Genomic DNA, 13,832 nt, shown 5'->3' with positions numbered 1-13,832 from the left:
GTTTTAATGTTCAACAGAAACAGCGAGCCGAGCTCGATGGCATAAACATAGAACAAAAATGCATTCTCTAGGAGACCAGCTAGGCAAAAGGCAGAACGAAAAATAATCCTCTGGGAAGGGGAATCCCCTCCTTGGAGACGGAAGCTCGACAGGAGCCCGCAGGATGCAGCCCCCGCGGCACGACGCTGGAGACCGGACGAGCAGGACACGAGCAAAACAGGTGGTCTGGAGGCTGCTGGACAGGGCAAGGGCTTGACTTACAATAATAATCCAACAAGACACAAAGGGAACCGAGGACCACCAATGTTGGTCACGGAGTCCCACAAGGTTCTGTGCTTGGACCGATTTTATTTACCCTGTATATGCTTCCTTTAGGCAGAGTTATCAGAAAAGACCGCATAAACTTCCTTTGTTATGCAGACGATACTCAACTGTATCTGATGATCAAGACAGAATGTAAGGATTACAGGTACTCGAACCCAAAAGCACAACTCGGAGACAGAAATCCAATCAAAAGTTATTTACTTGATCAGACAGGGTCAAAACAAATCCGAAAAGGAGCAGGCAGGGAATCCGTGATCAAAAAGGGCAGGCTAGGTCCAAACGGGGTATCAGGAAAATGGAGAAACGCTGGAGAACTGGGCATAAACACAATACAATCTGGCAGAGGGCAAGTGCAAGTGCGGGGACTTAAATAGTGAGTGGCTGATGAGGGAATGGACTGCAGGTGGGAAGGGCATGAGGACCAGGTGAAGAGAATCAGATGATTTTGTGTTGATGACGGGATCTGGAATGACAGTAGAGTTCCCTCTCAGGGAACTCGAGCTGCGTAAAGACGCTGTGGGAATGCCCCTGCGTGACCGCGTCATGAAGCACGTGTAAAATCTAAAGTGTGGGGACGCCGGACCAGGGCGCTATAAAGGGACCGCGAAGGGCAGGACCATTCATCTCTGTGCCTTCATCTAGTGCGTGTGAAGTTTTTCCACCTAGTAATGGCTGAGCGGTATTGTCCGGCGTCGGAGGCACGCTCTGCGGCTTCCTCCACCCCGGAGGCCGGTGCCCCTGAGAGACTCATTGGGAGAGCGGCGAGCCCGCCCCAATGTATCTTAATGGGTCCTGCGCACAATCGACGGAGGCTACGCCACCTAGTTCAGGTGGCGGCCCCTTCGATTTCGCCGGGTACTACCCACTGTGATAGACCCTCAGCAGGCGCGGACATCGGAGCAAGAAGTACAGACCCTGCTGCGGATGGGAGCCTCGGAACGAGTTCTCCCTCCAGACAGAGAGTTGGGCTACTACAGCCGCTACTTCACCGTTCCAAAGGAGGATGGGGGTTGGCGTCCGAAGGGAGAAGAGATACTAGATCGTTGAACCACGCCTGCGGGCTCTGGCCATATGGGGGGCAGACGCCCTGTCGAGACAGGGGCCGAGGCCCGGGGACTGGACTCCACCCCGAGTGGTGGAGCTCCTGTGGAAAGGCGGTCTTACCGAGGTAGACCTGTTTGCCTTCAGAGAGACCACTCACTGTCCTCTGTGTTTCTCCCTCGCGCATCCTGCCCCGGGGCAGTATAAAAAGTATATGTGACGGCCCTGTCGGCAGCCCATGCCCCACTAGACGGGCGTTCTCTGGGGAGACACCCGCTGGCATCCCGCTTCCTTTGTGGCACCCTGAGGCTAAGGCCAGCACTAGTCCCGTGGGACTTGGCCATCGTACTAGAGGGTCTCTCCAGTGCTCCCTTCGAGCCCATGGCGGAGGTTGCAGTATGTGGCTCTTAAGACCCTCTTCCTGCTCGCTATTTCTTCCCTCAAGAGAGTTGGAGATATGCAAGCCCTCTCGGTGGCCCCATCGTGCTTGGACTTTGCACCCGGTATGGTGAAGGCGTTCTTCTCCCTTCCCCCGGCTACATTCCTAGGATCATTTTCGCTACGGTCAGGCCTATTGTGCGGCTGCATATGGTGAGTGGGTATAGGGTTCCCGCAGCGTCTTTACGCAGCTCGAATTCCCTGAGAGGGAACGTCTCTCGGTTACGTATGTAACCTTCGTTCCCTGAAGGGAACGAGACGCTGCGTAAACGTTCTGCCATACTCCCGGCCTGCCCGTGGCACTCGATTCGGCCTTTCAAAGATGAATGGTCCTGCCCTTCGGGTTCCTTTATTATTATTATCCTGGTCCGGCGTGCCCGCCTATGACATACCAGCTCGCCATTGGTTAGATTTTACACGTGCTTCATGACGCGGTTACGCAGGGGCGTTCCCACAGCGTCTTTACGCAGCGTCACGTTCCCTTCAGGGAACGAAGGTTACATACGTAACCGAGAGACGTTAATTGACAAGCAGACAGGCAGGAGAAAAATTAATAAGCCGGAGAATTTGTGACACAGAAGACACCAACCAGCTTGTCTTCAAGAATGTCTTGGAGACATCAAAATTTGGAGGACCTGCAACTTCCTAATGCTAAACTCAGAAAAAACGGAAGTTATCATGATACGCCTTCGAAGTCAGCTTTCACATGATACAGTCTCTATGGATGGAATTGCTCTGGTATCCAACAGCACCGTCAGAAATCTTGGAGTTCTCTTCGACCAGGATGTGTCCTTCAACTCTCATATAAAGAATTTTCATCTACGTTAATATATCGAAAATCAAGAACTTCCTGTCTCAAAGTGATGCAGAAAAACTAGTTCATGCATTTGTTACTTCAAGTGTGGATTACATTAATTCTTTGTTATCAGGCTGCTCTTTTAAATCTCTTAAACCTCTCCAGTTGATTCAGAATGCTGCAGCACGTGTATTAACAAGAACTAAGAAATGGGATCATATAACTCCTGTATTAACTTATCTGCACTGGCTTCCTGTTAAATCAAGAATAGAATTTAAGGTACTTCTCCGCACCTACAAGGCACTTGCTGGTGAGGCACCGTCTGATTTTAAACAGCTTGTTACACCGTATTATTGAGTTTTAAAAAGTAGGATGGGAACCAGAGCCTTCAGTTATCAAGCTCCTCTTTTGTGGAACCAGCTTCCACTTTCAGTCCGGGGGGCAGACTCGGTCAGTTCATTTAAGATAAAGCTTAGAACGTTCCTCTTTGGTAGCTCTTATAGTTAGGGCTGGCTCAGGTTAGTCTGGACCAGCCCTTAGTTAAGCTGCTCTAGGCTTAGACTGCTGGAGGACTTCATAGGACACACAAGCCTTCTCTCACTCTCACATTCTCACTCTCTCCTTCTACAATAATCCATGTTTTATTAATGTACATCACTAATTCAGCTTCTGAATTAGCAGGTCTGCCTAGCAGGTCTCTGTAGATCATAGTTCCGTCTGGACCCCGGTTCGGACTCCTGGCAGGGCTCTGCTGACACCTGCTGCTGCCATCATCATTACTTTAGATATGATTCATATTACTGTCATCATAAACCAACATCTTTCTGCTCTCCATCCCCACAGAAGCCTCTGTGGATGGTGGTTCTATCTGATGAAGATTCTATCTGATGGTGGTTCTATCTGATGATGGTTCTATCTGATGGTGGTTCTATCTGATGGTGGTTGTCCCTGCAGTGGTCCTGCTGTACACTTGTTCTGCTACTTGCAATTATTTGTATCATTTCTGTTAGATGAATTGAATGTATTGTACATCTTTTACATTGTTCATTCTGTACACATGATATCTATTGCAGTCTGTCCATCCTGATAGAAGGATCCTCCTCTGACCTTCTCACTAAGGTTTGTTGCCTTTTTTCCCCATGGAAGGGTTTTTCATTTTTGGGGAGTTTTGGGGATGTCACATGTTTTACTTCTGTCGACTATTACATTCTAAAAAAAAGCACTTGGGGACAGGCACCTTCGTTCCTTTGTATGCCGTGGACAGAAACATGACAGCTCCTATTGCCTCAAGTTGAGTGTCAAACGAAAGGTCAGAGGTCAGCCGCCATCCTGATACCAAGATATTGCCGATGTTTACATGCAGACTCGAGTTGAGACGGAAAGTTCCTGAATTTAACGGAGACGATGTTTGTCCTCGGAGAAGGACATCTCTCCTTTGCTGCTTGGACATCTTGGAATTGTCTCTGTCTGTGGACTGTCCCTGTCTTCTTACATGAGAAGCTGAATCGTGTGGGTTGAAGAGGCCCAACAGCTGAAAGTGACTCGGTGACTTAAATTATTTGTAAAAAACAATGGACACAATATAATGCAAAAGAAGAGCAGGATTGTGAAGCAATTTTATGTCAGTCCTAATTAACATTTAGATCATTAGGTCAAACATTATTGGTTGTTTATTAACATTCCTAGTTAAAAATATTTGAAAATCGGATTGACAGCAGCAGCATGAAGCAGCTTCTTCTTGTGTTATTAAATGAATGAAGCACCATCTCGTTTTAAAAAGTCTTTGTTGATCTAATATCCGGCTAATTGTCTTCAGCTTCATGTTTCCACCTGGTCGTGAATGGGTGTTCCCCAGCAATAATTTTATTTCTTTAAAAATGTTACGTCTTCCGATATATTGTGAGGATTTCCGAGTTAAAAATAAATCCAATGACAAGATAATCAGCGCTTTTTTTTTTTTAAATATTAGAAAAGTTATCCAATAAACATTACAATATTTACATCAGTTTCTGTACAAGTGGAACAGACCTGAGGTGGAAACAGAAAACCATGACGTCTGAGACAACATTCTACTGACCGACCTCCGAGAGAACGGTCACATGATGCGTCATGAAAACGTGAACATTTACATCCATTAAAAACTCAAAAGTCCTTTAAACCAGGAAGGCTTTCGTTCATGCACTGAACAGCAGATCAATAATGTGATAATCATTGTTCGGTTCTAAACAATAGAACACAAATTAACGTAGATGTCATGCTTATTAATACCGCAGAAACTTTTTATCAATTCAATTACTTTGTTCTCTTCAAAACCAGAAGCAGGTTTTACTGTAAATGTGAAGATTTGGTGCTTTTCATCAGACAAAGGTTTAAATCATTTATACATTGTCTTTAATGCTATAATTCATAACAATGCAATAACCATATGCTGATGGAGTCAAGATCTTAAGTGTATCTTCTTGGTCTGCAGATATTAAGCGTCACTCTCTTAACAATGTGAATGAATTAGGATTAGAGCGTAAACATTGAAAAACGGTTGCGTCTCATTCATCTGTTGGTTGGCTTTGGTCACATGACACATTCATCCAGGTGAATCTGTTGGAATGACTTAGTTATTGTCAGCCATTTTGACAGATCCAAGAGGAGAAACATTTAAAAAAAGGTCTTCAGAGACCAAAGCAGTCGATCACAGAGCGGACAGGAAGGACTGGGCAAGGATCAGGAGGGGCGTGGCCTGAAGGAGAAGGGCAGAGCTCTTCAGCCTCACCTCCACAGGTAAGTGGTTGCCCACCTGCAGCGCCTGCAACAGACAGAAGCAACAGAGCTCAGAGTCAACGGCCTCCAACAATGTGCAGAACTACAGACAAATTGACACTTAAACAACAATGAAGACTGATTGAACGTCGGCCAGGTCAGACGTCAGTGGGTGAGCAGTTTGAGGTGGTTTGTTCAAGCGGCCAGTGTGTAAACGCAGACTACGGTGCCGACAACAGGGACTCAGATCTAGTCTGCATTTTACAGGAGAAACGCCCCTCATCCTTCTCGTTTACTTTAGCGTGCGGCTCTTGGCAGCCTCGGTGCCAGCTTCTGATTGGACAACAGGGGTTTGAGTTGAAAGTGTTAAACTAAGGTTTTAGAAACATTGACATGGTGACCTGAAGTAGGCGCTACATGAAGAGTCTGTTACTATGGTTCATCCTGAGGGGACAATGAACGGCTCTTTATCACAGAGGGGAGACACACACACCTCTCTCTTGGGTAGTTTGAAGCTCCTCACATAGTCGAAGACTTGCGCAGAGAACGGACTGATGGTCTTCAGGAAGGGTTCTCCGTGAACCACGATCCTGAAACACACACACACCTGAAATCTGGTGCCTAAAAAACAAATATATGACTGACACACACACACACACACACACACCTGTCAAAGGCGCAGTTGGTGTCAGAGGAGATGGTGCTGTCCGCTTTGTCTCCGATCAGCCAGGTAAAAGAGGAGTTGGTGATCAGCCGGATGTTTCTCTTGTCGGCTCGGGTCACGTAGGCACAGCTGGCGTGGAAGTCTCCCAGGAACATGACATTCTACACACACAAACACCTTATGATAAGTCCATTCTGTGTGCCAAAGAATGCTCATCACCACAAACCTACAGGGCCATTTTCTGGATAAGATGGCGGCTCCTGCTTCTGGCTAACGGATTATTCTAACATTCTTTATTTAAATCCCATTCCTCACGTTGTTGTTCCACCTCTTGGTGACTTCTTCAAAGACGTCGTAAAGGCGGTCGATCTCCTGAATGGCCTGAAGGGCATCCGAGTGCAGAGGAACCAGGACAAAGGACCCGATCGCTGGAAGGAAGCAAGGGAAGGACAAACAAGGACAGGAAAAGAGAGGCAGGAGGAAAGGTAGGAGTCTGTTATTTACACAAACGTTGGTCTCATCTGTAATGGAAGGATGTGTTTCTGACTTCCCGCCGAGTTGAACTCTAAACTTTTCACAGCTAAAGACATTTTGCTGAAAAACGCGTTTGGTGTCGACTGACCAGTTTTTTCGCTTTGGAACTGAACGGCGAACGGCGGTCTGAGGAAGGCGCTTTTGTTCTGGTACTGATACTGCCCCGTCACGTTCACATTCTGCTCCCTGTGTGGACAGAAGAACAAGACGGAGAAGGAGAAGAAGTCCTAATCTGCTGGTAAAATCCAAAATGGACCAATGCTCTTATTTCATTTATTTTGAGATCATCAGTAAATTAAAATTCAGATCGGATTCCCAGACGCACAGAACGAATTTAAATGTCTTTTCCCAGTTTTGAGATTCATCCCACAGGTGAGCGGACTGTCCAGGTGTGCACAGGTTGGTTTCCTCACCTGTAGATGAAAACGTACTTCTGCATGTCATCGGGTGAATTTCCCAGACTCTCACTGGACACCGACTGGTAGCCGTATCTGTCGTACCTCAACACAAGGAAAAGAGAAACTGTGGATTCACTTCCAGGCCTTTGTTTTTTACAGAGGAACCAATGAAAGAAGCAGACATTACTCTGTCCAAGGGTGGACTGTGTGGTACAAAACATATTTTAACTCCTGGGCACAACACCGACCGGAAATATCAACGGCAAGCTCATAAATCTGTGATAAAAGCTTTCGACCAGATGCACTTCTTCATCTGAATGAGTTACAGAGTATCACTTGGAACCAAAGTAGCTGAGCTGAACAGCCCTCTTGCAGAAAGTATATCTAGTCATCTTGTACTTTTTTACAGCACTAATCCGGCAGATTGGAGTTACTTTGGAGGTGAAAAACTTGTTTGGCTTGAATTAAATTGCAAAAGGTTGCAGTAATAATTGAAACGTCTCAGATGTTCCTCCAAAGAAACATTTATCCCAATAAACCTCTAGCATTTACTTGTTTCAGCAATACGAAAATAATACGTATTTTAAGCAACATTCAGACCCAAGTCCAGCTTTGTTGTACATCTCTGCAATTGATCATCTTGCGCCCTGCAACAGATATGATGACACTGGACTAAACTAGCTGACTGTATTTAAACCATCTGGATCAGTGATGCTTCAACAGCAACCACCTAACGGCACATTTACTGCACCACGACTACATTTCATCGGAGTACTTCTTCCACCTCTTGAGCTTCCCTCCGGTTAGCATTAGCAGGTTTTCCTTTGACAGGACCAGGAGCTTCCACGGATCCACACCTGCAGAGCAACCTCTGCAAACGTCTCCTCATGCGTTCCATGTGTTCAATGGCTTTTACCTTCACAATGGTCCGAGGGCACCAGTGGACATTCTTTTGTCTTGTTAGCTTAGCTAAAATCTTTGAGCAAACAGGAACCTGCCACCTGCGATAGTAAATAAATGATAGCCCAACAAATCAAGAAGAGACCAAGTTTGATTGCTCAATGTCAGCCATCACCAGAAGGAAAGCAGCTGCATGCTGAGAAAAGAAAAACCCCTTCCAGTCGTGTAATGGGGGTTAAATTCGGTCATTTCACACAAACATAAATGGAAGTACGAGTTAAATATAACTCCAGCAGACGATTACTTCTATCAATGTGTAGCAAGTACATAAGAATATTCCTGTAGGGGTGACAGGGAGATCCTCAATATGCACAGTATTTTATAAGAACAACTGTTTATCCACAAACAAAGAAGGTAGAACACTTTCTAATCCCCATCCATTCCTACTGCGGACTGTGAAGAAATTCCGGTTCAGTAATAAATATTATTTTTGATCCACTTTATTCCAGGTTTAAATCCCATCAAAATGCATTTTTTTAAGTTCTGGTCTAATTTCTCACTTCATTATATTGATTGATTGATTGGTCTACCTGTCCTGGACGTGGTGTCCTTCAAGGCTTTGGTCCACTACTTTATTAAAGTTAATTCAGCTAGAAACACTCTTGAGCAATATGTTCAGTGTTTGTCCGACGACACAATATTTCTGTTCTCATCTTGTGAACATAACTTAAAACTTGAATTACTTGAATTTAAAGATTAGATTATTAATATTGAGTCATATTCCAATAAAGTTACTGAATTGTGCAAAGTTTGTAAACTGGATCGTATAGCCTAATACATGTTGAATTCAAAGACAAAAATCCCAATTTAACCCTTTCATAATAAGGTAGGACAATTTTTTTGGTTTTATCTGCTCAGTTTTCCAGTCTCTTCTGTTTAAAAAAAATGTATTGCAGAGTTACTAGAAGAGCAACTACCAGAAATAAAGTGGTACCATAGACTTAAAAGACCCTTTAATATCCCAACGAACCACATCCAGCAGATACCACGGTTCTTCAGTGGTTGACGGTTCTTTGTTGCCTTTCATCATTTTGATTTTCTCAGTTTATCATTAGCTTCTTACTTCTGAAGATGCTGTTCACGCTCAAACGAACGTAAAAAAACGAAACACACCATCCTTGCAGCACTCCCATATCACCGGCGTTAGTGAAGAGGGTAGGTAAAGGGAACTGATGATTAATGATCAGAGGATGTTATGCATGCTCATAAGGCCACTGTACCTGTCACTTTCCCTGTTGGAGACACACAATGATGACCACATGTATTAATACACACATTGCGGTTACAGCAGTGTCATTAGTCGGGCTGCCTCCTATAAATCCTTAAGCTTACTGGTGGATGTTTAGTCAGCGTTCAGACATGAGAATTTACATTGACGTTCTATGAAAAGTCCTTTTTGAAGGCTCCTGAACGGTTAATAAATGAATCTCTATGAAAATGAACGATGACAACTTGTGTAAAGGACTTCATGCAAAGTGAATTCAAACAACAACTTGTGAAATTGTCTTATAATTGATTAATTATGGATTAAACACTCCAGACCTCCAGACTAGAGACCATTGACCTACAGAGTACTGATCTCCATATTTCCACACTAGAGACCCCCTGAATATAGGGGATATATAACCTCCAAACTAATGGTAAATGGTCTGTACTTTTCTAGTCTTCCAACCACTCAAAGTGTGTCACTAAATGACATCATTCACCCATTCATACACTGATGACAGGACCTACCACACACAGAAGCACCTGCCCAGTCACTAACATTCACACACTGTAGTCACAGCTAGAGGAGCAGTGTGGGGTTAAGTGTGTTGCCCAAGGACACATCGGCATGCAGGTTAACTGGACCTGGGATCAAACCAACAACCCTGATTGGAAGACGACCTGCTCCCGGCTCACCCAGTCGCACACAAACTACATACTATATCTACAGACCTCAGGAACTACAGACTATAGACCTAAAAACTCAAAAACCACCATGATACCGACCTCAGGAACTACAGATCAATGGAGTATGGACCACAGACCTATTGATCAACCTACAGACCAGCAAATGGACACAATGCAGACAAACAGGTTATTGACCCCTAGACCTTCACATTCTCACACTACAGACATAATGACATATTTTTTAGACTGTAGACCAGAATATTTGCAGACTATAGACTACATAAGACCACATACCAAATACTACAGACTACGCACCCTAAGACCACATCATTAAGACTATATACTACCTACTAAAGACCACAAACCAAATACTACAGACCACATGATTAAGACTACATACTACCTACTAAAGACCACAAACCAAATACTACGTACTACAGACCACGTCATTAAGACCACATACTACAGACTACCTACTAAAGACCACAAAACAAATACTACAGATCACATGATTAAGACTACCTACTAAGGACCACAAACCAAATACTACATACCACATCATTAAGACTACATACTACCTACTAAAGACCACAAACCAAATAATACGTACTACAGACCACATCATTAAGACTGCATACTAGAGACTACCTACTAAAGAACACAAACCAAATACTACGTACTACAGACCACGTCATTAAGACCACATACTACAGACTACCTACTAAAGACCACAAAACAAATACTACAGATCACATGATTAAGACTACCTACTAAGGACCACAAACCAAATACTACATACCACATCATTAAGACTACATACTACCTACTAAAGACCACAAACCAAATAATACGTACTACAGACCACATCATTAAGACTGCATACTAGAGACTACCTACTAAAGAACACAAACCAAATACTACATAATACAGACCACATCATTAATACTACATACTACAGACCCACAGAGAAACCCGTACCAGAGGAAGCAGGACGGATCTGCAGCACTAAGCTTCTCTTTACCTGTTGAGGGACTCCAGCAAAGTCTCGATGGCGCCAGAATCCACCACATCCTGCAGGAGGCAGATATCACAGCGAGACACAATCTGCACAGACGGGAGACAGTGAGACAGACAGGAAGAGGGACAGACCAAACAATGCATTCAACCTACAGTTTGTCCCCCATGAAGACACCCCCACCCCGGCAGTCAGTTCTCAAGCTGAGCTCAAAATAAAGACAAAAAATGTGTTTGCTTGCGTGTGTGTGTGTGTCCTACCCGATTCAATGTGTGTAACAATCTGAAGTCGGATGCTTTCGCATTGTCAAATCTTTCCGCATTGTAGGCGCAGATCTTGAACTCTGAAGCTGCTACTATCTTGACCAACAGGATGAAGAATGAGAAGAGAGGAAGACAAGGAGAGCTGGACCCCATGGTGCGACTGTGAAGTAAAAGACAGTGATTGAACACTTTGTGTGTGCACACAAACACACACACACACACAGTATTCAGTTTGGTTTCACTTCTTCTAAAAAATGTTCACATGACAGAAAGTTCTTTTTTATTTTCATTCCCGGCTTGTGAGACCCAGAAATGCTGTGCCAGCATCAGTTGTGTCCATGCGTGTCCACCCTGAAGTCTTCCACATGTCCTCTCAGCCATGTGGGATAGTGGGATCTAACGTGACACAACCCGGGGGGGGGCGGGGGGGTTTACACAGGACTGATAAAGCGGCAGTGAGCGACACGCTCTGCATCCGGGCGGAGTCACCCTGACAGCGTGTCCCACTGGAACTGGTCTGACTGGTCTGACCGGTCTGAGGAGCAGTGGGAGCACGCTCAGACCTGCTGGTAAACAAGCTGAGTCGCATCCAAAAAAAGAGATTACTGAATCAAATGTTGGGAAGAAGCAGGAAGTCCTTCTGGATCACCTCGGGTTCAGCATTCAGAATATTACACTGTGCTTTAATATTCTTTTGGCTTTTGTCTGGGGGGGGGGGGGATAACACCACGTAGATTTGTCTTAAAGGTACAAAACACTCATTACCTCCTCTCTTCTAGTGATCATCGGCCCCTCCCTCACTCAAAGCCCATTGCTCTACAGTCATGAATCTCCACACCCTGTTCGCCCACAGAAGGCGTCGCATTAAGATGCAGCATTTAAACCAGTGGTCCCTCACTCCTCCATTTCATGGTGAGTAGGGAGAACTACAGGGGTCTTCAGGTCTTCAATGTGGACGTCTCCCTCCAGAATCTTAAGTGTGTCCCTTCTGGGCTACTGTAGAAAGACTAACTAGACTTGAGACCATAAACTCATGTTTACAATGTTTACTGAGGGTATAAATCAAGAGAGAAGTAGAGTCATCTTCTCATAGACGTCTATGGGACACATAATGCAGCTTTAACTCATGAAGCTCTGACTTTACTTGAAGGATTACAGGGAGGATCATAAACAAACCGTTAATCAGACAGCAGCAAGCAATCCTATACTTCATTAAATAATAATGTTATTAATAGTCAGTCAAAACTCTACATAACGTTATTATAGTAAAGAAACTTACAATTGTTATTTATTCATGATGTACATTTAAAAAACGTGAAAGAGAAAACACAAGCACTCGCACTTTAACACAAACCAACACACAGTCACGTGAGTCGGCCATTGACACACACACAAACACACGCGCGCACCACACCCTCAACTTTAGTCCCTCACGGTCCGTACTGGGACCGGTCAGCAGTACTGGGTGTGCTGGTCTCCTTACCTGTTCAGGTAAGTCCTTCTGCTGCTTCCGGGTGGTGGCTCTGAACCTGCTGCTGTGACTCTCACACCTTTCCTGAGTTAGCAGGCTGGCCACGCCCTCCCGGGCTGCTGCATTCACTGCCCGTGGGAAAGAATGAATGTGTTGCTCCAGTCTGAACAAGTCATGCCACAAACCCCCACTTTGCTCTCAATCACTCAAATCATTGGGGGGGTTGCTGTGTGGATGGTCCAGCTAAAGGGGGGCACCGTCATTTTTAAGCGGGCGCTGATGCCTGGAGTAACGCCTGGTCGGGGGGGGTTGGTGGACGACCGCTCATGCTTGGGGACATTTCTGTAATTCTCACAATAGCAAAGTCATCCGGCGGGTCGCACTGGACGCCCCGGCAGGCCGGATTTGGTCAGCGGGTCGTGAGTTTGACACCTGTAACTTTGTTGATCAATACCTGATGATTTACATGTAATTATCCTGATGGCCGACGTGTGGTTACAATTAAATTACACTGTAAATTTGAAATGTGTGATTAACAAATAAAATTGCCTTGCCTTTGAGGAACCGAGGTGGTCTGACTTCAATCATCAGGTGAAATTAAAATGGCTAAAAAGACATTAGTGCCAACAAGTGACTTTGGAGCAAGTAGCATAAGGCCCAGAAAAAACGTGAGTGAGGGTCAGAGGGCCAAGAAATACCAGATCAGACACTAAGTGCAAAAACACAAGCACATTACAAAACCATAAGAAACAGAACGGGGAATGACATCAACATGAGGAGAGAATATTAGACAGCAGTCCTCACAGTGTCAGTCGTATGGATCCAATAACCTTCTTGTTGTTTCTTCATTGTATTTATCCTTCTTTGGCTACAATAAAACATTTGAATCAGCTCTTCATGTATTTCAGGTCAAAATAGAGTCTGATGACAATACGTGGACAATAAATATCAGAGCCAAGAGCAGCGAGGGTAGTCAACTACTGCTGCTAACACATCCCGTCAGACCAGGATTATTTATTTATATCCGTTAATGAACTTTTCTCCTCTTGTTACCCTGGTAACCGCTGTCATTACAGACGGTTGCGCCGATTCTTACTGTGAAAATCTACGTACTTCCGGTTTAGCGGCTACGCTTCGTATTGTCATTCGATTTCAGCTGGGTGTGCATCTGTTTTGTCCATCTCCATCATTTTTGTTTAGCGCGTTCGTTCTCCCGCTCATCACTCAATCACTGCAGTGACCTTAGTTTCCTGGGCTAGTTTCCTGGATTTTTTTTCCTTT

General features: G+C 44.7%; 1 protein-coding gene across 5 annotated transcripts; it reads right to left on the bottom strand.

The window, feature by feature from the left end:
* Positions 1-4,204: 4,204 nt before the first annotated feature.
* On the bottom strand, positions 4,205-12,698 carry LOC119223446 (deoxyribonuclease gamma-like). Of its 5 annotated transcripts, XM_037480764.2 has the most exons (11): positions 12,564-12,669; positions 11,846-11,919; positions 11,078-11,240; positions 10,824-10,906; positions 9,130-9,141; positions 6,965-7,051; positions 6,640-6,737; positions 6,333-6,445; positions 6,021-6,178; positions 5,847-5,943; positions 4,205-5,399 (listed from the first exon to the last, which is right to left on the bottom strand). In XM_037480764.2, exons 3-11 carry the CDS (start codon positions 11,231-11,233, stop codon positions 5,286-5,288), a joined length of 918 nt encoding a protein of 305 aa, XP_037336661.2. In that variant the 5' UTR covers positions 11,234-11,240; positions 11,846-11,919; positions 12,564-12,669; the 3' UTR covers positions 4,205-5,285. The 5 variants fall into 5 exon arrangements, with proteins under 5 accessions (XP_037336661.2, XP_037336659.2, XP_037336662.2 ...); XM_037480762.2 differs by lacking the exon at positions 11,846-11,919 and having other exon boundaries at positions 12,564-12,698; XM_037480765.2 differs by lacking the exon at positions 11,846-11,919 and having other exon boundaries at positions 6,965-7,042; positions 12,564-12,698.
* Between the last annotated feature and the right edge of the window lie 1,134 nt (positions 12,699-13,832).

This window comes from Pungitius pungitius, chromosome 1, assembly GCF_949316345.1.
Source record: "Pungitius pungitius chromosome 1, fPunPun2.1, whole genome shotgun sequence".
Classification (NCBI taxonomy): Eukaryota; Metazoa; Chordata; class Actinopteri; order Perciformes; family Gasterosteidae; genus Pungitius; species Pungitius pungitius.
The sequence above is the reverse complement of the archived record's forward strand: the minus strand, read 5'-3'. Positions and strand labels throughout refer to the sequence as shown.